At 47.8% G+C, this 20,913-nt stretch overlaps 2 protein-coding genes and 1 long non-coding RNA gene across 8 annotated transcripts in view; 1 reads left to right on the top strand and 2 right to left on the bottom strand.

Moving 5' to 3' along the window:
- Positions 1-9,075, bottom strand: part of TEF (TEF transcription factor, PAR bZIP family member) — a 22,552-nt gene extending 13,477 nt beyond the window's left edge. For 2 of the 3 annotated variants that reach the window (XM_033057487.1, XM_033057488.1), the window contains exon 1: positions 4,029-4,222. In XM_033057487.1, coding sequence (XP_032913378.1) covers positions 4,029-4,203 — 175 coding nt within the window. In that variant the 5' untranslated portion in view covers positions 4,204-4,222. Of the gene's footprint in view, positions 1-4,028; positions 4,223-8,749 lie in introns of those variants that run through there. The other variant, XM_033057489.1, reaches the window with a different exon arrangement.
- On the top strand, positions 4,742-19,812 carry LOC116995121. Its single transcript, XR_004417671.2, has 3 exons — positions 4,742-5,339; positions 12,789-12,959; positions 15,961-19,812. It is a non-coding gene; the product is annotated as an uncharacterized LOC116995121 (long non-coding RNA).
- The window catches only part of ZC3H7B (zinc finger CCCH-type containing 7B), a 45,106-nt gene continuing 41,336 nt past the window's right edge, over positions 17,144-20,913 (bottom strand). For all 4 annotated transcript variants that reach the window (XM_033057485.2, XM_033057483.2, XM_033057484.2 and 1 more), the window contains exon 23: positions 17,144-20,902. In XM_033057485.2, coding sequence (XP_032913376.1) covers positions 20,710-20,902 — 193 coding nt within the window. In that variant the 3' untranslated portion in view covers positions 17,144-20,709. The remainder of the gene's footprint in view (positions 20,903-20,913) is intronic.

The raw sequence follows: 20,913 nt of genomic DNA on the forward strand, positions 1-20,913 counted from the left end.
TTGGCCTTCTCCTTGTCACTTCCCACTCCTGCCTCTGAACTGCCACCCATCTCCTATTCCTGCTCTAAACTCCTTTTTGCAGGGAGTTTTGCAACTTTCCTACCTTTTGCTTGGGCAGAGCAAGCAGGTAGGTTAACAGCAATGATGCAAATAACCAGAGTGTTTCTAAACAGTTCCTACTCAAAGCCAGTAAAGAAACAACATCTGCTCTATATATAAGGAGGATTTCCCTTGCTACTGGAGCACACCCCGCCAAATTGGAACCAACATTTCACCTGTGAATAGAGATTGTGTATTCCCCAACATCGCATAGTGCCCAGCACAACCAAACTCAGATTTGCACCGGACGTTGAGGATGATAGCACCAAAACAAATCCAAGCAACAATAATGAATTCTTTGTAAATAACTATTTTTATTTAACACGATAAAAAACGTGTCAAATGTCAAGTCAAAATGTCAACTAAAAAGAAAAAAAATCTTTACTCTTGAAAACAACAGTACACCATTATAAGTTATGCTAGTTTTAATATAAACCAGCAGTACTTCTGTTTTCCAACACTTAATACAACACCTCCAAGAGAGGAGAAAAAAACCCAAACACATCGTTAGATGAATTGTTAGATTGAATATAAGGCTTAAAAATATTTTTTCAGAAGGTAGATGCTAAAAAGACTACACTACTGGTATATGTGGCTCTTCTCAGATCTTTTAATGCCTTTTGGATGTGCATGATCATCCTGCTGTCCTGCAGTAACCTGGAAAAACTGTAGTTCCTCCAATTTCCTCTTGTGATTGCCCCTGGCTCACACCAGATTAGATCCTTCCTCCACGTGAGAAAAGCATCCGAAATTTTTTGTCCTTTTGCTACAAGTTGACAACTTAGCAAATACTGGGCCCCCACTGCTGTCTTTGTTTAGCTATGCTGTCTCTCTCTCCTCCCTCACTTCTAACAGTATCTGAAACAAAATAGCAGAAGTTAACACACATATTGGGAGCCCATCTAATTCAAAGGTACTAGGTAACACAGTAAAACCTTTGTATGGTCATTTCTGCATTGATGTTTTCCCACGAGCTTTCTTTGAATTCATTTAATCTTCCTTTCTGCCACACAAAATCCTGCTTGGGTGCACAATATCTAATGAAACACTAATTAACTTCTTGCATCTTGAGAGGGAAGTTCTGCCTACCTCAGCACAGGGACCTGAAAGATTAATTCTCTTAAGATATTTATAGTGTAAACAGGTATTACCTGACAGTAGAGCTGCAGTATCCTAAGAGGCTCCATTTGCAGCGATTCAAGGTCACCCTGATAAATCTGGACTGTACTTCTGCAGATGATGGCTCATGTCCGATTTAGCCCCCTCATTCTGCTGCTGTGACCTATTAACTGGGCTGTACATCTGCTGTTAACAGTGAGGACACCAGTTTACACTCAGTGACTTAAGTGGACCATTCCAGTTACTGAACTGTTGGAAATACTGCTGTTTTAACCAAAAGCAGCAGCCTGAAAAGAGCTTTATTCCCTGTCCTGTTTTTTCATCAAAACCGAAAAAACAACCAAACCAAAAACCAACCAAAAGATTTTGGCCACCACACTGTCAAGAGCTATCCCAGCCACAAACAGAAAAAATACTTATTTGACAAACTTCCTCTTGTTCACCAAAAAAAAAAAAAAATCAAATTATACTAAAACCACTAAATATATATACATATATTGGCTGATTGCTCCATAAATCTTTAGTCCCACTCATGAGGATGGAACAAGGCAGGTTGTAGGGTTCCCTATTCCTAATGCACATTACTGTGATGTTTGCTGAGGCATTCCTCCTGCCACAGCAGCATGCAACTGGTGATTAAAGTATCCTTTGGAGAGTATGCAGCAGCTCGTTACTAATGGAAGAGCCCTACACTCCTACTCCAGAATATTAATTGCCTTCCCTTAACCCACAGGACTTTTCCTATTTTTATAAAAATATAATTATTTTAATTTACTTAATCCTTACAACATACACGACAACAACTCCCAGCAAGGCTGGTGAGCTGTACCTGGTACATGTTCAAGGGGATGGCATTCTGCTGGAACTGCCTGACCTCCCTCCTCTCTCGCTCAGGAGGATCAGAAAGCTGCTTGCTTTGACTGGGTAGTCAAATCACCCACAGTGGTTGGAAAAGCCACAGGTAGCTGGCAGAGGCTATTAATGCACAGACACTGTAGCTGGCTGATATAATTTCTTACAGAATAAGACAGAAAATTGTGTTTTTGTCAATAGGTATTCCAGCCAAAGAGCGGGGTATTTTCTCAGAAAGTTTGCTGAAACTGCACCACTGGATTAAGTGAATGAGTAATTTTTTAACATTTTGAGTGTATCACTATTAAAAGAACAGAAAATAATCAAGGATCCTCTGAAGTCAGTTGCGTCACAAATCTACTGACAAGCCTTTTGTAAATTAGGATAACTACTGAAAATGAAGGCATTCTTTCTGTTGCCTAGAATATGCAAACAAGAAAAGTATCAGAGACTAAAATAAACAGAAAGCAACAAGTTCCCAAAGTGTGAAGTGAAACAGAACAATGTGAACTAAGGAAATCTATGGAGAAATATAAGAACAAGAACAACCTGAACTTTATCATACCACGAACTGAGAGGGATAATCAAGATGAAATGGACTCACTTGCAAGCTTTAGAGGCTCCAGCTGAACATCTTCATGAGCTAGAATGGGGTCATTTAGTAATCAATCTAGTATCAAATGTTTCTAATCTTAGAAAAATGCAATACCTCACAATCATATTAATTTCAGAATTTTATATCTCCATAGGCTATAGTACATGATTCTGAACACAAAAATCACCCCCAAGATAAAGTCACTAAATCCTTATCAGCAATCAGACATGAACTGAAATTGCTCCTGCTGGCACTAATGTCTTTAAAAAGGACTGGGTGCAGAAATATCTTAAGAAATTCCATGATTTTGTAGATTCAAGATTCTGTGTGCTGCAGCATCCTGCACCATAGCAACATAACTAAAACCTTTATTACAGGCTGACTTTATTTTTTTTTAGCAGAAAGGAGAAAAATATAGTCTCCAGAATCACAAAATGGATTTACAGGGTATTGCACAATATCAGACATGCAAGCTAGGCAGGAACCTCACTGGCAACAATCTTCCCAACCTTGCTTATGCTGTGGTTTACTCTGGATGTTGTCTACTGTTAAAAATATATTTTTAATCTCAAAATTCATAAGTGTAAGGACTTCTTCTATTATACACCAGTACACTGGGCATTACAGCAGTGCAGATAATCCTGAGCTTTCCTCGAAATGAAACTGATACTCAGAAAGGCAAAAACACTGCCAGATGAGCAGGGGGGAAAAAAACCCGACAAAACAAAAAAACAAGAAAAGAAGCGTGCCATCAGCACCGAAGACTATGAGCACTAGCACGGTTATTTACACAGCTGCTGTCCGCATCACCAGTGGCAGAAAGGCAGCTCCAGCCCATGCAGGACTGCATGTGCAGGCAGTCACTCATACCCTTATGGATTATCACCGAACCTAATCTCAGGGGATCTGCTGTTTACTCGTGTCATCGGGCAACTTCCCAGCAATTAAGGTCAAGCAAGACTCGAAACCTTCTCACTGCTGCTCCCAGCTACGCGTCTGCAGGCGGGGGAGGCTGCAGAGAGCCGAGGGGCTGAAACCAGCGTGTCGCGACTGGGCTCCCGCAGCGTTCGCTTCTGCCCAGCGCAGGCACCTACACGCTCCGGAGAGGACAATCCCCGGGAGGCGAGGAGCGATCCCGTGCTGCCGGCTCTTGGCTCGGCCGGCCAGGGGGGCGGAGGGAGGGAGGGAGGGACGGGGCGGAGGGAGGGGGCCGGGGCGTGCGGCCTCTCCCGCGGGTGCTCCCCCCGCGGCCAGTCCCGCCGTGACCCGGCGGGTCCCGCCCTCTGAGCCACGGGGCGGGAAGGGGGCGGCGGGGGTGGATGACCGGGGGCTCCGCGCGCTCCCGCCGCCCCCCCACGCTCACCCAGGCGCGCCTCCCGCGGCGGGTTCTCCATCAGCTTCTTCAGCACCAGCGGGAACGCGCCCGCCAGGCCCCGCCGCTCCTGCTGCGCGGCGGTCCCCGCGCTCCCCCCGGCTGCAGTGGGCTCTGGTCCTCCCGCCGCCGCCGCCGCCTCCTGGTGCGCGGCGCGGCCGGGCATACTCCCCGCAGGCGGGCGGGCTGTCAGCGGTCACCGGCGGCGCGGGGCTGCGGCGGCTCCCCGGGACCCGGCGGCGGCAGCGGCGGCGGCGAAGCGCTGAGCGAACGGCGCAGGCGCGGCCGGCTGACGCCCGGCGCGTGCTTCAGTATTCATGAGCTCCGGGGCCCCGCCCCGCCCCGGCTTCTCTGCGCCTCGGGATTGGCCCGTGCCTCCCGAGGGGCGGGGCCCCACTCCCACAGGCCCCGCCTTCCCCGCCCTGCCCTCCCTGCGGCCGGTGCGGGCACGCGCCCCCCTCCCGCCAGGGCACGTGCAGGGGCGGGGCCTCAGCGGGCTCATTAGCATCCGATGCCACGCCCCCTCCTGCTCCTCCCGCAGGCGCTGCGTCAGCGTCAGGAGGGCGGAGGAGGCGGCGGGAGGCGGCGCGCGCGGGGGTGGCGGGGGAGCGGCGCCCTCCTGTTCCCGCGGCACGGCAGCGCCTGAGGGGCCGCGACCGGCCGGGGGGCCGTGAGGGCCGGCCCGGCAGCGCGACGCCTGCGAACCCCCTCCCCGCCCTGTCCTGGCGCCGCGCTCCAGCTCGCCCTTGCGTATCCTCGCTTAGGATCCCGAAATCACCTTTCGCGCGTGCCCTGGATTTAATCTCTCTCCGTCCCACACGATGCCCGCAGCGGCGTGCCCTACATAACATGGGCAGGGAGAGGGACTTCACTGCGGTGCTGGCATGGGCGGGCTGCTGGGGGAAGGGAGGAAAGGCCGCCTTTCCTAATTGTCACGATCACAAGAAATTCTTGTGATTCTCCGAGCGGCCCCCTTGCTCTAGAAGCGGGGATGCAGTGATGGGATTTAAGCCTCTGAACACACGAAGGGAGCAAATATTGCCAAGAGAGCACAGATGGATACTGAGGAGCATCTCCCACAGAATGAATAAATTCGCAGAAGTGTCAGATGCTGCAGCCACAGGCTTCTCCTGTCAGCAGCGACTGCTCTTGCCTCGGCAGGATGAGCTGCAGCGAACCTAGCCGGGAAAGGGCAGGGTGTGCTCCGCTGGGATCGGCCCGTCCGCATCCAACAGAGCCGCGGGAGCGAGAGCAGAGCCATTCCCACACGTGCCAGCAGAAAAAAAGACATCTTCCTCTCAGGTAGGCACTTGGGCATCTGCTTGGTTGCACTTCCCCGCCACAAACCTCTGACATTAAATTTAACCGGCAAGGCACGATTTTACCTGACCCTTAATAATAAACTCTGATGGTCTTTGTGACAAAAAAAAAAAAAAATCGGGTCTAAACTCTTCCCTACGTGCCCCAGAAAAAGGAATGGATTTGAAGTCACACAGGGTAGGTGTTTTCCTGCATTGTCTTGCTGCAGTGAGGACCAGGGGACATGTCCACCCAACCTGGGCAGATGTGGAGCTGCCCTACCCAGCAGCTACTTCTCTTGCGCGGGCTGGGAGGCCCAACCTGTTCCTCCTTCACAGGGAATGGGTGAGACTCCCGCTGCAACTCCTGCACACATGCTGCCCAGCGGGAAGCTTGGAAAAGGGACACCCTGTTAATACAGGCTGGAATGGCGCATATTAATGCATCATTTATCAAGGCTGATAAATCCAGTTGCAAGAAGCAGGCAGAGCAGGTCATGCTCCGCTGCCCAGTGTGCTCCAGGGCTGCTACATGCCCTCCAGGGACTCTCTCCGCCTTGCCGAGCTCAGCTGGCAGGAAGAAAAGGCACATGTGTGAAAGGGAGATGCCACTTCACAGAGGGTAATGAGACACAGATGTCAGACCACACGCGAGAGAGGCAGCACACACAGCTCGGCAAGGGGCAGCAAGCCCACAGCGGTGCTTTTGTTTAGGAAACAGCTACTGATAGGTGGTACATAGAGAACACATCCAAGAGAGGTCACAAAGGAGCAGCTTTTAGGCAAGTGGATGCAGCTAAAGAGGGGCAGGCTTCCCATCCAGTTGTGGCTATCATGGTCACTTTGTTCCATTGTTGTTAACGCCGGTGGCCCCCAAGGATGATGCTGTGCCTCAGTACTGAACAGCACCCCTTCAAGGAACAGAGTTTGTGCACATCACCCCTGCAGAGCTCAATGGCAGCGACTTTGCTGGGTAATGTCTGTATGAAGGGATGTTATTAAAACCACTCAGCAGCTTTTACTCCAGGATTTTTTCCTTTAGATTGACCACATTCTCCCTTCAGCACATTTCCACCCGTGCCCCACTGTGCTAAGGTTTGTTCTTATGCACCACCATAAGTTATGACTTTGCTTGGAGAGGGTCTAGACTATACAATGTTAGCCGCTCTTCCCAGAGCCAGGAGGGAGGGAGTTCCTGAGGAACATTCCTGTGGGTTGCCTCACATCACCCTGCTCCAGCATTAGCACTGCCCTGCCAGCTAGGAGGGAGGCTGCCCTGAGAGCTTTTCCTCACTGCCTCTGGGGATTAATTGCTCAAGGAATTGCCAACAGAAAGCAGGCCCTGTACCACAAGCTGTACCTTCTCGTTAAGCTGGGATCTGCCTGGGGTTTTTACCGTGGCTTTCATTCTGCAGCTGAGAAGGAAGCGTGGAGGACAGTGAGATGTGAGGAGAGGAATGCAGCAGCCTTGGCTGTTACTGCCAGGAGTCATGTCAGGGCCAGAGGATACAGAACAGCCCAGTTTTGGGTTTTCCCTCCAAGCAGGGAGGGAGGCAAGCAGCAAGCAGCTCACTGCTGGGCACAGGGTGTGAGGGGGAGATGTACAGCAAGCCCCACTGGGAGGTTTGAATAGCAGAATAGAGATTTCAGAGAGAGGCCTGAAAGCTAGCAAATCCAGATGAGTGCTGCTCAAGTATGGAGACCCAGGAGGAGAGAACTGAGCTCTGTGGGAAGAGGACCATGATGGGAATGCTGGTCTGGAGAGGGAGGCAGCATAATAAAGACAGTTCTGAGGACTATGGGAAGTGATGCGGAGAGGCAGGGTGGTCCTGGAGCTGAGGAAGGAAGCTGCCACAAAACAGCACTCTCAGCGGCCAAATAAGTCACATTAAGACTAAATTATTCTCTCTTCAAATCATTGATCTCTCCTCTACCCTCCACTCTAAACAGATAGGTCTTGGCAGCGCTCCTCCCTTGGATTAATTGAATCCACTTGGCTGTGGAGAACAGAGATCTCAGAAAAGCAGCCAAACTGAGTTTAGCCACAGCAAGGCTCTGCACCACATGAGCTGCCCTTAGCTGTTACTGCCTCCTCCCAGAGAGTTCCACTTTCTACCTGGGTACTGTCAGCTTGGAAAGCATGCCCTGGTCTGCACCAACCGTGGGACTTCATATGGTGTGGTATGTAAACACACCTGTTAGTGGGCAATCTCAGCAAAGAAGAGAGAGAGCTCATAGGAGGCAGCAGCAATGTGAAAAAGCGAGCCCCTTAGGGGTGGGGCAGTTCCCCTTGCCCTATTTCCCTTTCCCACAGGGAGCCGTGCATGTGCCATAGGCCTCACTGTATTACAGCAGGTTTAGGCAGCTGCCTTTCCTGACATGAATGCTTTACTGTCACAGCAGCAGCCTTTTCTCCCATTGACCCTGGAGCAAGAGCAGGGTCCCTGTCCACACTCTGTGTCTGGCTTTTCTGTTCCTGGGCCCTGCTGCCCCTCAACACTGCAGAGCTGCCTGGATGTCCTGGTAGCAACTCCCTAGAGAAGAGTGAGCTCCGTGCATGTCTATTTCTGTAAGCCCAACTCACTTGTGCCCAGACATAGGCTTGTTGAGCTGAGGTGTTCCCACACGCCCCAGTGCTCAGCAGCAAACATCAAAACACAACAACCAAAAAGCAGCTTGTCAAGGGTGTGTAGCATCCTATCCAAAACCAGAGAGTACTCAAGCTGTGTGATGGGTGCTTGGAGCAGACCTGGCATTAGTGAAGCAATCGGTGCAGCATGAGCAAAGTGTTCAGCACAGCAAAAGCTCAAACTAAACAACCTCCTGGGTCCTTTCCTTTTGTTTTCTAGGATGCTGCGCAGGGAGTGAGAAAGCCTAGGAAGGAGTACAGAAGTGCTCTTGCAAAGAAAATGCAGCATTTGCTGTGTTCTCTACCCCAGCTTTTCACAGATAAACAATTGCAGCATCAAACAAAGTTTGTACAGAGTCAGCCTGCCTGAGCAGGCTGCGCTCTCTGGATGGTCTTAGTCTGGGGAAGAGGCAGTGTCTGGAGGCTTAGTGGTTATTAACCACAGGACAACAGTGAATGGCAATCCTGGAAATCACTTCTACGCGAGCATGAAGATTTGTGCCCAAGCCTTTTCCGTGCATGAATCTTTGAGGTTTTCCAAAAAGTAGCTGAGCACAGGAGCTCAGCACTGTTGACCGATTTTATAATCAATCCATTGCTGCCATTTTTCCTCCTAGCTGCACAGCCTGCACAGTGCCAGAACTCCCTGTCTGACTTGGACACTTTGGGGAACACACCCTTGAAGGGCTTGCAGCAAACAAGTCTGCCCCTTTCTCACCTTGCAACTGAAGGAGAGGAAGGAGAAATCAAAACAGAGCCCCTAGTACATATTTCCTCAATCCTACCTGTCATCTTGTTGGTCCAGGGCAAGGAATACTCCAGTAGGGACTTCAGGACTTCCGGAAAGTCCAGGGCAGTGGGGCCCCCAGGGGTGTTGCAGCTTGACATGTCCTGTCCTGAGACTGTGCCAGCAGGGCCAAGGGAGGGCCAGGTGCCTGGCCACCAACGTTACACCCCACTCTCCTGGGTGTTTTGAGATGGGCGCAGAGGCACCCGGAGTGGGCTTGCTGAGCTACTCTGGCTGAGAAAAAACAAGGCGGAAAGAAAGCAGGCTGGCAGAGATGCAGCTTGCCTGGCTGTCTTCACCTCCCCCTCTCCCACTCTGAAGTGGCCAATTGTGGAAATAGCTTGCAGCCTTGCAGGGCTGGGCCGGGCGCCTGGCCAGCGTGGTTTTACAGGGCCTCTCCCAGCCAATCCGGCAGCAAAGAACTGGGCCAGTTATCTAACTTTGCAAAGGCAGCACCCTTTTCCTTCCCAAGGTGTTATAACAAATACATGTGGCTGAAGGGGAAAAAAAAGCAAGTGTGCGCTGCAAATACAACAGAGAGAGATCCTCTGAAGAGTTCTTGGAAGGCTCTGAGGAGCTCCAAGCTTTGCAGGCTGCTACAGGGAGATACACATGCTGTCTGCATCTGCCTGCTAACTTTTTAGCTGAGATGAAGATAGTGACATTATTTGTATGTGATGCAACAATTACTGTGTGTCTCTCCTAAGTTAATATTGGTAAAAGCACAAGGTTTCTTTCTTATAAAATGTGTATCATCTCCAAAATATAGGATTTTCTTCTTAAGTGGCATAGAATTTTACCAGAAAGCAAACAGCCTCCTCTCAAAGCAGTAATGTACGGGAAGAGAGTTCATGAACTCTGCAAATACCCTGGTAACAGCTGGTGAAGTAAGATCTTGAGCACACAAAGCCCCTCCTCTCCTGTCAATAAAATTTTTAGCCTGGAGAAAAGGACTGGAGACAGGAGGATAAAGGTCTGATCCTCTTTTTCAGAACCTGATGTGGGAAGCAGCATCTTACATGTGCTGTGGTCTTTCCTTTTGCTGACTGTGATATTTCAACAGAAGAGCCTTTATTTCTCAGTTTGTTCCTGTCTGTTTTGCCAGGCTCAGCCTTGCAGTGCCAGTGTGAGTTGGTAGAAACCAGGTATTCCTACACTGATCTGTGAGCCACAGCAATTGGACATAGCCCAGCAAAACCATGCATGGTGTTTGGTTCCATTTGATTTAACCCAATAGAAATCAAAAAGAAAGAATTACCTAGCCAGGTTGGGTGGTTGAAAATTCCAGTTTAGCTGAAGTCTCGAGATCTAGATCCCAATCTAATCAGGCTCAGAAATCACACAATAGTTGGCTTAGTAGAGTTTGTAATTATGATACAACCTCTTCAGATTTTGAACCGGTCATTACCATCAGTGGTGAAGCCATTAAGGGAGAACAGTCCCATACAAACCCTGGGGTGTTACAGTGTTCTCCACCCGCCCAAAGCTGGAGCCAGCAGAGTCTGCAGATGGTCAGTGCATTCTGGATCCTGTGAGCAAGAGACAAGATCACATCTCTCCTTCCTGATGCACAGCCTGCCAGCCAGGAGATCAGATGTCCTTTCCTGAAATCTTGCAGTCCATTCTGGAAGACTGGAGTCACTCAGTCATGCCAGCCATCATTGATGTTTGGGACAGCTACTATCATATATGCCTAGTTTTACTTCTTATCACAGGCTGGCAAGGGAAAGTGACTGGGAACATGGTAGCTGTGCACCAGTGCCAGGTGCAGCTGGACCCTCTGGTTTTGTCAAACTTGTTATGAAAGCTGAACAAACATCTGACCACATGTCTGGAGGGACCCAAGAACTTCACAGCAGCTGCTGCAGCAAATGATTGACATTTATGGCTTTGGAAAATAAAAACATTAATTCAGAGAATATTCACAGAATCATGGAATGATTTGGGTTGGAAAATACCTTAAAAATCATCTAAATCATCACCCAGAAGTTTGAATTGTTATCCTGCAATGGACATCTTTGTGTTTTTGTCTCAGAGACAAACTTTGAGATCTGAGACTGATGACATATACATCTCATTTGGTATTTGCCATGTACACAGAGTCTCCTACCAACACTGTATTTCCCTCTTGATTCAAAATCTCTGAACAATGGGCTCTTGCTCACAAGAAGAGCTTGGGTAACATCACTAACTGGATACATCAACACCACCCTGTCTTTAAGCCCCAGGGAATCAGAAGTTGTACTATGGAGTAGAGTCATAGCAGTAGGGAATGTCTGTCTGCCCCCATGTCCCTGCCATGGAGAGCAGAGCATTTGAGCTGCTTTAGTGAATGAAGTTGAAATATTGGCTCTGGAAAGATGCAGGTATGGCCACAGTTTGCATCACTTGTGCTGGCTACACTGTTGCCAGATCAGATGTGATTTTATTGTTTTTGTGATCCCATTTTAGTGTAGGTGCCAGCAGCTCTGCTCCAGCCATCACTCAGAAGCCCAGTCAGCCTTTAACAACACATTTTCTTACAGACTCAACCAGCCATAGTCAACTTATACTGGCCCTAAGTGGATGTCACACAAAGGGAGACACCTAAGGTGATGGAAAAGGCACAACTCCAGGAACACAAATTTAACAAGTTAGACCAGGGCTAACTTCCCTGTATTTTCTGCAGGTCTCTTGTGGCAGCTACCCACACTACCCAGCTGTGCTGGCTGAACCTCTTGGCACATTTGCCCAAGGAGTGTGTTCAGCAGTCCTTAGGGGAGGACTGTGGATCCTTCAATATTTGCCTTAGTCCATACGCTCCCTCTTTTTACATTTTTATTCTAACAAATTGTTCTTTTTTTAAGCAACCAATTCTTGTACCTTCCTTCCCCGGACCCCTTTGCCTTTCTGCAGTGCTCAGGTGCTTCTGCTGGCACCAAAGCATGTAAATGTCTCTTTTAAAACCTCTAATCCTACTCCTGTTTCTAACAGGACCTCTCTAGAGAGGTGTGCTATTGGTGCCAAAGCGAACTCTAGAGCAACACTGCTGAGGTGTTACTTGTAGGTACAGTCTTGCTGGCAGTTTGAGACCCTGAAGAATCTTTTCAGACATTCAGACCTCTGCTACAACCCTGCTCATTACAAGGAGCTGGGTAAGGGGGTTCTCTGTGCATGTCTCCAAGTTACCATCTTTTCCTCAGCCCCAGGAGTATTCCCTCAATTCCTTCACAGGCCCACTTTCACAGAGCAGCCTTTCCCGTTTCTGCTCCTGCCAGTGTCTTGCAGCCACCCTCAGATCTAAAACAAGAGCCAGTGGCACAGTTGTGTGCCTCCTCAGTGAGAAACTCCTGCAGATTATTGCTGTGGTTCTTGTCCTTGGCTGCTCATCGGTTTATAAGGCCACCAATTCAAAAAGGAATTTAATTATTTCTCAGGTATGTCTAAAAGCACAGCTGATGGGGAACCCAGCAGCAGCAATGACATTTGACCAAAGAAAGGCATTAGTGGTTATTATTACTAATTGCTGTTACCTCAGCTTCCTCCAATAAAATGAAAGTTTGGCTTGGTTATCTAATGGAATGTGTCCTCTTAGAAAATAAAAACTTTCTGTGTGATTTTCTAAGGACATAAAGCTTATGCAACAGTATTATCCATCTATCCATCCATCCATCCATCCATCCATCCATCCATCCATCCATCCATCCATCCTCAAAGCGTGCTACCCACCTTGGCAAAGGGATAAATACATTTAAATATCTTATTCTGTTTGAAAGGTAAGCTAAGAAGAAGAGGGAAGAAGGGAGTGAAATTAATGCCTCCCCAGAGATAAAACCTGCTGTTATGTGTTCTGTATAATCTGGGGCCCATTGGCAGTGACAAGGGACAGGCAAAAGCCAGCAGTACTGAAGGGACTTTGTGGTGACATACAAGATGACATTCCCCTGAAGTGAATCTGGAAAAAAGAATAAAAACATGTAGAAACCTCTAGAAGATTTACAAATTCTGCTGTTCTTGAAGCCAGGGTATTTTCCTTTTTTTTTCTCCATTTCTTTCAGTCACCCAAAACCATCCACATTGGCAGCACAGCCATTACTTGGAAATTTCCATACCTCCTCACATGAGACGTCTTCTGTTGCACATCCCACAAATCAAGCCTACTCCTCAAAGTCTGTGTGGAGGTTCCAGGCCCACCCGCAGGGTTTGATTCTCACACCAAACCCAGCTTGGTAAGTGGTTTCCTCTTTCTTTTATGCAAGCAAACTCTTTGCCAGAGGTCAATCACTGCCTCTTTACAGACATCCATACAATTTTTTGTTCTTGTACTAGTTCCTAGGACAATTGTACATTCCCCTTCAGACTTAACTATTTATTTGCATGGTGTGTTGGGCTTGGTAGGGATTTTTTTTCACCTTGGCAGAAGCCTGCAGACTGAGTTTCACCATGGCCATTCTGAAAAGATATTTGCACCACATCCCAGAAACTTGTCTTCTGGGTGGAGACACTGCTAGTGCCAATAGACATTCATGGAGCTGCAGGGATACCCAGAATGGCAGCAGCAGGGAAGGCTGTGGCCAGACCACAGGGGTGTCAGCATCCACAACAGATTACTTTGAAGAAAAGGAGGTGAGAGAAGGAGAGATGAAGCCAGCATGGGAAGGTGGACAGCTGAGGGAAAAGTGGGACTAGGGCTCTGTATTGGCTGAAGACCCTGCCTGGTACCTGCAAGATGGGCATTCAGCCCTTTGGGTGCTTTAGATGGCAGCAACATGTAACACAGGCAGAGGCTTGATGAGGCCTCACTCCTCAGAGCTCCCTTCCTACCTCTGAAAGGGCTTCCTTCCCTGGCAGGGTATGGCATGCATACACGTGCCTATGGATGCATACGTATGTGCCTGCCTGTCTCCCTGTGTGGAGGAGCAGCGCTGGGATCTCCCAAGCATGCAGTGAACTTCAGTGGAGGGAAGTGCCTGCACCTCCTGCCCGAGGCAAAAGAATTTCTACAAACTAATTCCCCAAAATGAGTGCCAAAAAGTTAATGAACTTTGCTTCCCCACCACCCCCGCCAAGACATCTCCCCCTTCTTGGGGTGCTCGCATGGCAGCTGGGCTCACCACAGCTCTGCTTCTCTGCACGTGGCCTTCCCTTGTGAGGTGCCATTTGCCAGAGAACTAGGTGCTAGGCAGGGTGAAAATGTGAGAAAGGGCCAGGGGCTCACCAGATCTACTGGTGCCCTGTCCTGGGCAGGAAGGACACCTAGAGCTGCCTTTTTGCATTTCCCTGCTCTGAAAACACTCTGGCAGCCTGGGCAGGGACAGCTTTGGGAGCTCTTGGAACAAACCTTGGCAGGAGGCAGAGTCCAGGAGGTGCCAAGAGCAGCAATAAACCAAAGGGTTGAAAGCAGTATGGGGAAATTCAAGGCCAGTGATGTTGGGTCATAGGATATCATTGGATGGGGCAGCAAGAGACACATTCCTGTGGCTGCTTCCCTCTCAAAACCAAGCCTGGCTGTAAGGACCTGGGCTATCTGTCAACCACCTCTTCCTACTCACACCTGCTAAGGACAATGTGGTTCCCAGCAAGAGCAGGGATCCTGCAGCATCGTAGCACAAGAGGTCTGAGCTTGACAGAAAGATACAGGAGTCAGCTGAGCCTGGGGAAAGAACATGGGCTGAAAGAAAACAAATTACCCTCAAAAAAGCTTAGACAGTTTGGCTGCCACTGATACCCCAAAACCAAGATGTGAATGCTTTTGAACAAGAGAAGCTCCAGACTGCCTAGAGCTTCTTTTGAAACACTGCCACGGTATTGAATCCCCACCACAGCTCCCAGGGGCAATATCCAGCTGTGTTGCAGTTATTCTCAAGCAATTTTGCTGAGGAAAACTGAGGCCATCTCACTCTCATGGAAGCAGGACTTTCCCTCTCTGTCTTAGAGCATTGCTGGGGTACAGATGGGGGCACGTGCCTTGGTATTCAATTAGCAAAACTATGCAGCTCTTCATCCTTCCCAGCCATCTGCCTGGGGGGCCACAGCGCTATTGGACACCCACAGCTAAGGCAGATGTAGGAAATCCACTGAAAACAAAGGAAATATGCCAAAGAGCACCTCCAGAACCAAATGTTTTTCCAATTCAAAGCAAGCCAAATCTACTCTGGAATCTAGGTTTAGAGACTTCTATCCCACCCCTGGGTAAATGTAACTTTTTTGAGGATTAATCCTGATGGTTATGAATGAGCCTGTTTACTGGTCTTCTGCTATGTCTGTGCCTCCTAAGGCTCTCTGGAAAAAGTAATTTTTTTCTGGGGCACTGCCATCCATAAGATAAACTGCAGAGACGAGCATTCCTGAAAGGGGCAATTTTGGGAGCTGCCAGGGACAGGACTATTGTGATGGGAAAAGAGTCATCTGGTCTGGTCCCTGCTCTTGTCTTTGCTGCACCTGGATCTGTTTTCAGGAAACACACTCCTGTCCCAGTGGCACCAGGACACACTCCTTTTGCCTGGAGGGGTTACCACAAAGAAACAGGAGGTGACAATCAATCTGGGAAGGAAGAGAGGTTATGTGGAATGGACAGATCCTGTCCTGTCCACTTCCCTCCTGGGGAAAAAGGGGTGAGGCTGAATGAGACGTGGCTCAGCTCCTGATCAGAGCCTTCAGCTTTCCAGGAAGCCCCAAGAGCTGTGTGCCCACAGGACCTCTGCCCGTAGCACCCTGCCAAGTCTGTTCAGTGCCTTCTTCCACCACATATCCAACAGTTGTGTGCTTCAGTCAGCGTGCCCACAGCCTTTCCTCCTCCATTTCCCCCCATCAAGGCCTCTTTCACTATTTAGCTTGTTGCTTTCTGCCCCATGTTTTTCCCCCACAGCTGCCCTACATGGTTATGTCCTCTGTGCCCAGCCAGTGAACAACACACCTCCCCAGCTCATACATGTCAGGAACTCTCTGCTGCTCACTGTGCACAGGACACAACTCAACATGACCCTGTTCCTGGTTGCAGTGGAAGCAGCAAACATAATGAAGAGGATGACAGCATTTGCATCATCTGCTGTCACTGTGTAGAAATGTTTCTCCATAGTGTGGGTAGGCAGATTCAGTTACAGGATTGCTTAGGATTCTCATCTGCAGCAAACTCCCTCTGCCAGGCTGCTGTGTGATGGCATTAACCATCTTCAAGATGAACCCTTCCTCCCACCTCTTAGGGGTTTCTACCCTGCTCTTCTTCCACAGAACCTGGATTTTTCCTGGCTGACCTGGGTCTCTCTGCCTTGTCTTTGTATCTGCTGAAGTTCTTAGAAAGATCTGATCACTGAAATCACCATTCCTTTTCTTCCTCTCCAAAATACAAGTTTATTTCAGTGAAGAAACACCAGTTTATAGCTGAGCCTCAAACCTGCAAGGAAAACAGGTGTTTTGCTTCTGATGCTTTGTCTGTCTCACAAGTTGACAATTTTGGTTGCAATTGTACTGGAAAAGCTACCCTCAACTCTTGCCAGCATGGCCTCAACAACCTTTGGAATGTAAAACTAATGTCTCTCACATTGCATGTACTCAACTGATGCACCTTGGAAGTGCACATGGCTCCTCATTCCCCCTGCACTACAATAATGTGTTCAGGCCTCTTCTTTGACCAGAAGGACATGAGTTCTTATGTCTGTGTGAAGGCACATCAAGGAGACGTGTGACAAATCTTGTGTCTTCAGGCCTCACTGGATATGACCTTCTGGTCAGTTCCAGTTTATACAGCAGTAGCACGGCATATCCATGGAACGCCCCATCTTCACACATCTCCAGTTTTGATTTTATCAAGAATCTAGATTAATCTGCATCATGATGAATTCAAAAAATAAAGAAGCTGGGTTTATTAATAAATGTTTTCACACTGACCTCTTCCCACAATGCAGTTTCCTCACACAGCATCCTCTCCAGGAGGAAAGTAAGTGTACAGACACTTCCCATGGCCCCAGCTGTGTGCAGCTGAGGGGGTAGGGATAAGGGTGCACACTGCCAGACAAAAGAACTGGCCAACCCAGTTGAACAGAGCGGCCTAAACAAAAGAATCTCTACATGGAGGTGTTTACAAGACCTGATTACTGGATTTTTCAAAACACAGGTTACCCAAACACTGCAGAATGCATGGATTCTTGGCACTAGGGGGAAAGAAAAACATCTTAAATATGCCGAAAATTCACAAGAACTGTGTGTATGATGAAGAACTGCATCAACTGTTAATACGCACATAGACAGTTTTCCACTTAGCAGGGAAAACAGCAGATTATATTTAAAAATGGGAGAAACCCACAGTGGTCCAATGCTTCACGTGTTCCCTTTGCTTCCCTCCTCACAGCAGGGAAACCCAAAAGCAAGATAAAATCCTTTGTGGGCTATTTGAAAAACACAAGCACACTCTGTATCAGGAGAGGGTTTAAAGTGCACACTTTTATTTTCTATTACAAAGGCTAAAAGAAGCAAGTTTGTTTTTTCTTTATTTATTTAAGAACAAAACCAAAAATGTTGTTAAAACATCTACATATTTATCCTGATACTAGACCTTATGAAAGATACTAAGTTCTTTTTTAATAGTAAAGCGTGGTATTCTTAAATTATATTAATACAAAGACATATTAAAGGACTCAAAATCATTACCACCCAGCTCAGAACTGCAGCATCCCCTTGCTATCTTTTCCTTTCACATGCTAAAACCCATCCATTTTTGACATACAGTTTCATACAAGCTAAGTAGGGTATTTTTTGGTTTTTATTTTTTTACTTCTCCCTCTAAAGGCCAGGTTAACTCCAATGCCAGTGTCACCTAAATCCCTGCCCCCTGCCAAAGAATTTGTGAAAAGATTTTCACTAAGTCTTTCAGCATTTAATAAGTTTCTGCTCTGTGTGAATGTCTGTGGTTATTTTGCAGACAGGTAAATACAGACAGGTTATTTTCTTCTAATGCTGTAAAATTAAGACATCACTTCCTTTGTTAATAACCCTCAAATTTGGTTCTGTGCTGCAGAATTTTCTTCTTCTCTCACACAAATAAAGAAGAGGGAGTTATCACAGGGTCTTGTGAACACACCACTAAAGCAGCCCCTACAACTTTCAGTTTATCTGCTGTAGAGCTGTAAGCACTGAGCATTTCTGCTGAGAGCACATAATGTGCTGAAGAAAACCCTCTTGGCTTGATAAAGCAAGTCTGGGAAGTCAAGTGTGAAACTTCCTGCCTTTCACAACGTCCCTTTAAATAATATAAGCAAAGCCTTATATTTAAACTTTACTCACTAGTTAGCAGTATAATACTCTCTCACTGAGATGGGACTGGAAGGACATCCTAAAAGGTTTCAAAAAGGGAAACCTGTCCCATCTCAAAGTTTATACCTATCTATATAAACCCCCCCTTTCTTCTGTTATTTCCCTTTCCCTATCCCAAATAAAAGGGTTAATATTTAAACTGGGGATGCTGCGTTTCCTGGCCTGAGTCCTTTTCCTTTACCCTCATTTAAAAGATTCCTTCGATACCACACACATATATAATATTATATAGAGCAATATATTTAATACTTGTGTATATATGCTTCATGGGAGGGGTCACATATATACACACTAAAACAAGTCTGGTGACGAAGTACTGCAACACCACAGACCAGGTTATCATATCAGGGAAAACAAAGAGACACTTGAAACAACCCTCATGACTGTGGGCCTACCTCACTCACTTCACCTCACCTAACAATCTCACCCTCTCCTCACCTCAGCCCCAGCCTGAACCTCTCAAGTCCCATGGAGCAGCTCAGCTCTCATTGCAGAGAGGAGGAGAGGGGACAGTGACCAACTCTGAAACCTAAACAAGTCATTGCATGAGAAATCACGGCTCAGCGAACGCTAGAGTCACACTTGAGATGCAGGTTTGTTTTAAAAATAAAAAACACATTCCAGTGTCCCCCAATCCAGATTTTCTTCCTTGGCATATCTGCCCAAAAAGAGCAGAACAAGATATCCCAGGAACTGATGCCTGTCTAGGAGCTGATGCCTGTCCCCTCCCATCTCTGAAGTTGACCACTTGAGCACAAGGATGACCAGAAGAAGGTACCATAGTTTCTCTCTTGAAGCTCTGAACCCCAGGGATATGGAAGCAGAGAGGAATGGGAGGATGCAGCAATGCCTAAGCACCAAGCAGTTCATGGCCAGATTGTATTTACCATGGATACAGCCCTACCAGCCCCAAGAGCTCCGAGACTGCAGTCCCAGAAGACTCTGTACGAAAAAGACATCCCTGATGAAAGCTGGGAGGGAGACGTGTTTGTGTTTGAGTGGATGGTGCCATCCATGCATGCAAAACTGCAGAGCACAACTGGACTGTAGAGGAGAGAAGGAGAGGGGAGCTCAGGTCAGGAGATACATTTACTGCTTACAGGATGAGACTGCCAGAAAGGACAAGGCTGGCATTCAGAGCAGTCAGTACTGCTTCTCACTGCTGCCCCTTATAAAAGCAGAACTCCTGTCCCAGAGTTCAGCATTACTGGTTATCTCATCAAAGCACTCATCAGGCAGCACAAGAGCAGGCCATGGCTAGGTCCTGCTGTGCCACTCACTCTCCCTGCTCTGGGTCGCATCCTGGTCGCACTGTGCATCCGTGAGCTCCCTGCCCTGGCTCTGAGGAGGAGGGGGCTGGACCTCTGGTACTGGTAAGCGCTTCCAGCTGGATTCCCATTAGCTAAACATTGCCCATGCTGCGCAATGGTGTCGTTTTAAATGGGTCCCCACCCAGTTCTTCTGGCAGTGCAGGGAAAAATGCAGCTCTAAGTAACTGGAAACACATGCCATTTACAGAGCAAAAAAGAACACCATTACCCCCCTCCCTCCCTCCCTCTCTTCAAGACACAAGGCAATACAGAAACACAGGCTCCTTTTGGTGACCACCTCCCTCCTGACTGATACTGCTGTGTGGACTTCAGTGACACACAATGTATCATAGACTCCACTACACCTCCTAGATGGGTTGTTTTACTTGCATCAGTCACACCAGCCAAAAAAACAAACCCAAACTATCTGCCCTGAATACCTGCCACATACTGAAGAAGACATCCAATGAGAAGTCACCAACTTGCCTTCTGAGTAGTCAGCTGAAGTTTGAAGTCACCTACAACCCAGCTCCCGCTGCTGCAAGCAGTTTCATTACTTTGCTGCTTTTACCTTGCACTCCTTGTAACACACAGCTGTTATCTTTAGCACCAGTTGATGCCTCAGGGAAATATAGACTGTTGGAGCATAAACCTAGATGTTTTAAGCGAAATATAGCAGTTTTCCTTTTTTACACCACAATTCCAAACCCCCAGAAGAGCAGGAGGGCTGCAGCAGAGTAAGTGGGGCTTAGTCTGCAGCACTGAGAAAAGGAACATATGAAATTCATGGTCACCTTTTCACCAGATTTCATAAAATCATAGAATGGTCTGGGCTGGAAGGAACCTTAAGATCATCTAGTTTCAATCCCCCTGTCATTTAGAAGGACACCTTCCACTAGACCACACTGCTCAGAGCTCTATCCAACCTGGCCTTGAACAGGGGGCCCCAGGCATGAGGCATCCACAACTTTTCTGTCCCTCTCTCAGCTTTGTCCTCTGCAGTCATGCTCTGAATTGAAAGACAGAAGAATGACACTAGGAGAAATTCTCTGATTTGCAGCCCAATATAGACTAAATTAATTCCTTTGAATGAAGGACAGTGAAAACAAAAAGATGAAGTGGAAGGAGAATTTGGGGGAAAGAAGAAAAGATGGGTCAAACTCAGTGAGTGTGGCGTCGCTGGCCAACAAGAATCAAATTCACAAATTCATTCACCACTAATAAATCATCATCTCATAATCTTAAAACAAAAGAAAAGAAAAAGTTCTCTTTGTGAGACACAGATCTTGATCTGCCTGCTACTGCCACTTGGAAAACTCACCCCATGTTTCTGCAGCCAACAGACTCCCCCATACTCATACTATACGTCATCCCGCAATAGGAAGTTGTATTTCCCGAAGTCGTCATCCCTGGGGCAGAGCAGCATGTCCTTGCGAGCTTTGGCCAGTTTCTGTTTCAGCACTTCCCTCCGGTCTAGCCACTCCGTCAGCTCGTCCTGCCCATGCGCATAGCGACACTCCTCTCCCTCAGGACAGGCCTTGTTCTTCTGGAACCTGCCAGCACA

This window comes from Catharus ustulatus, chromosome 4 (genome assembly GCF_009819885.2).
Source record: "Catharus ustulatus isolate bCatUst1 chromosome 4, bCatUst1.pri.v2, whole genome shotgun sequence".
Taxonomy (NCBI): domain Eukaryota; kingdom Metazoa; phylum Chordata; class Aves; order Passeriformes; family Turdidae; genus Catharus; species Catharus ustulatus.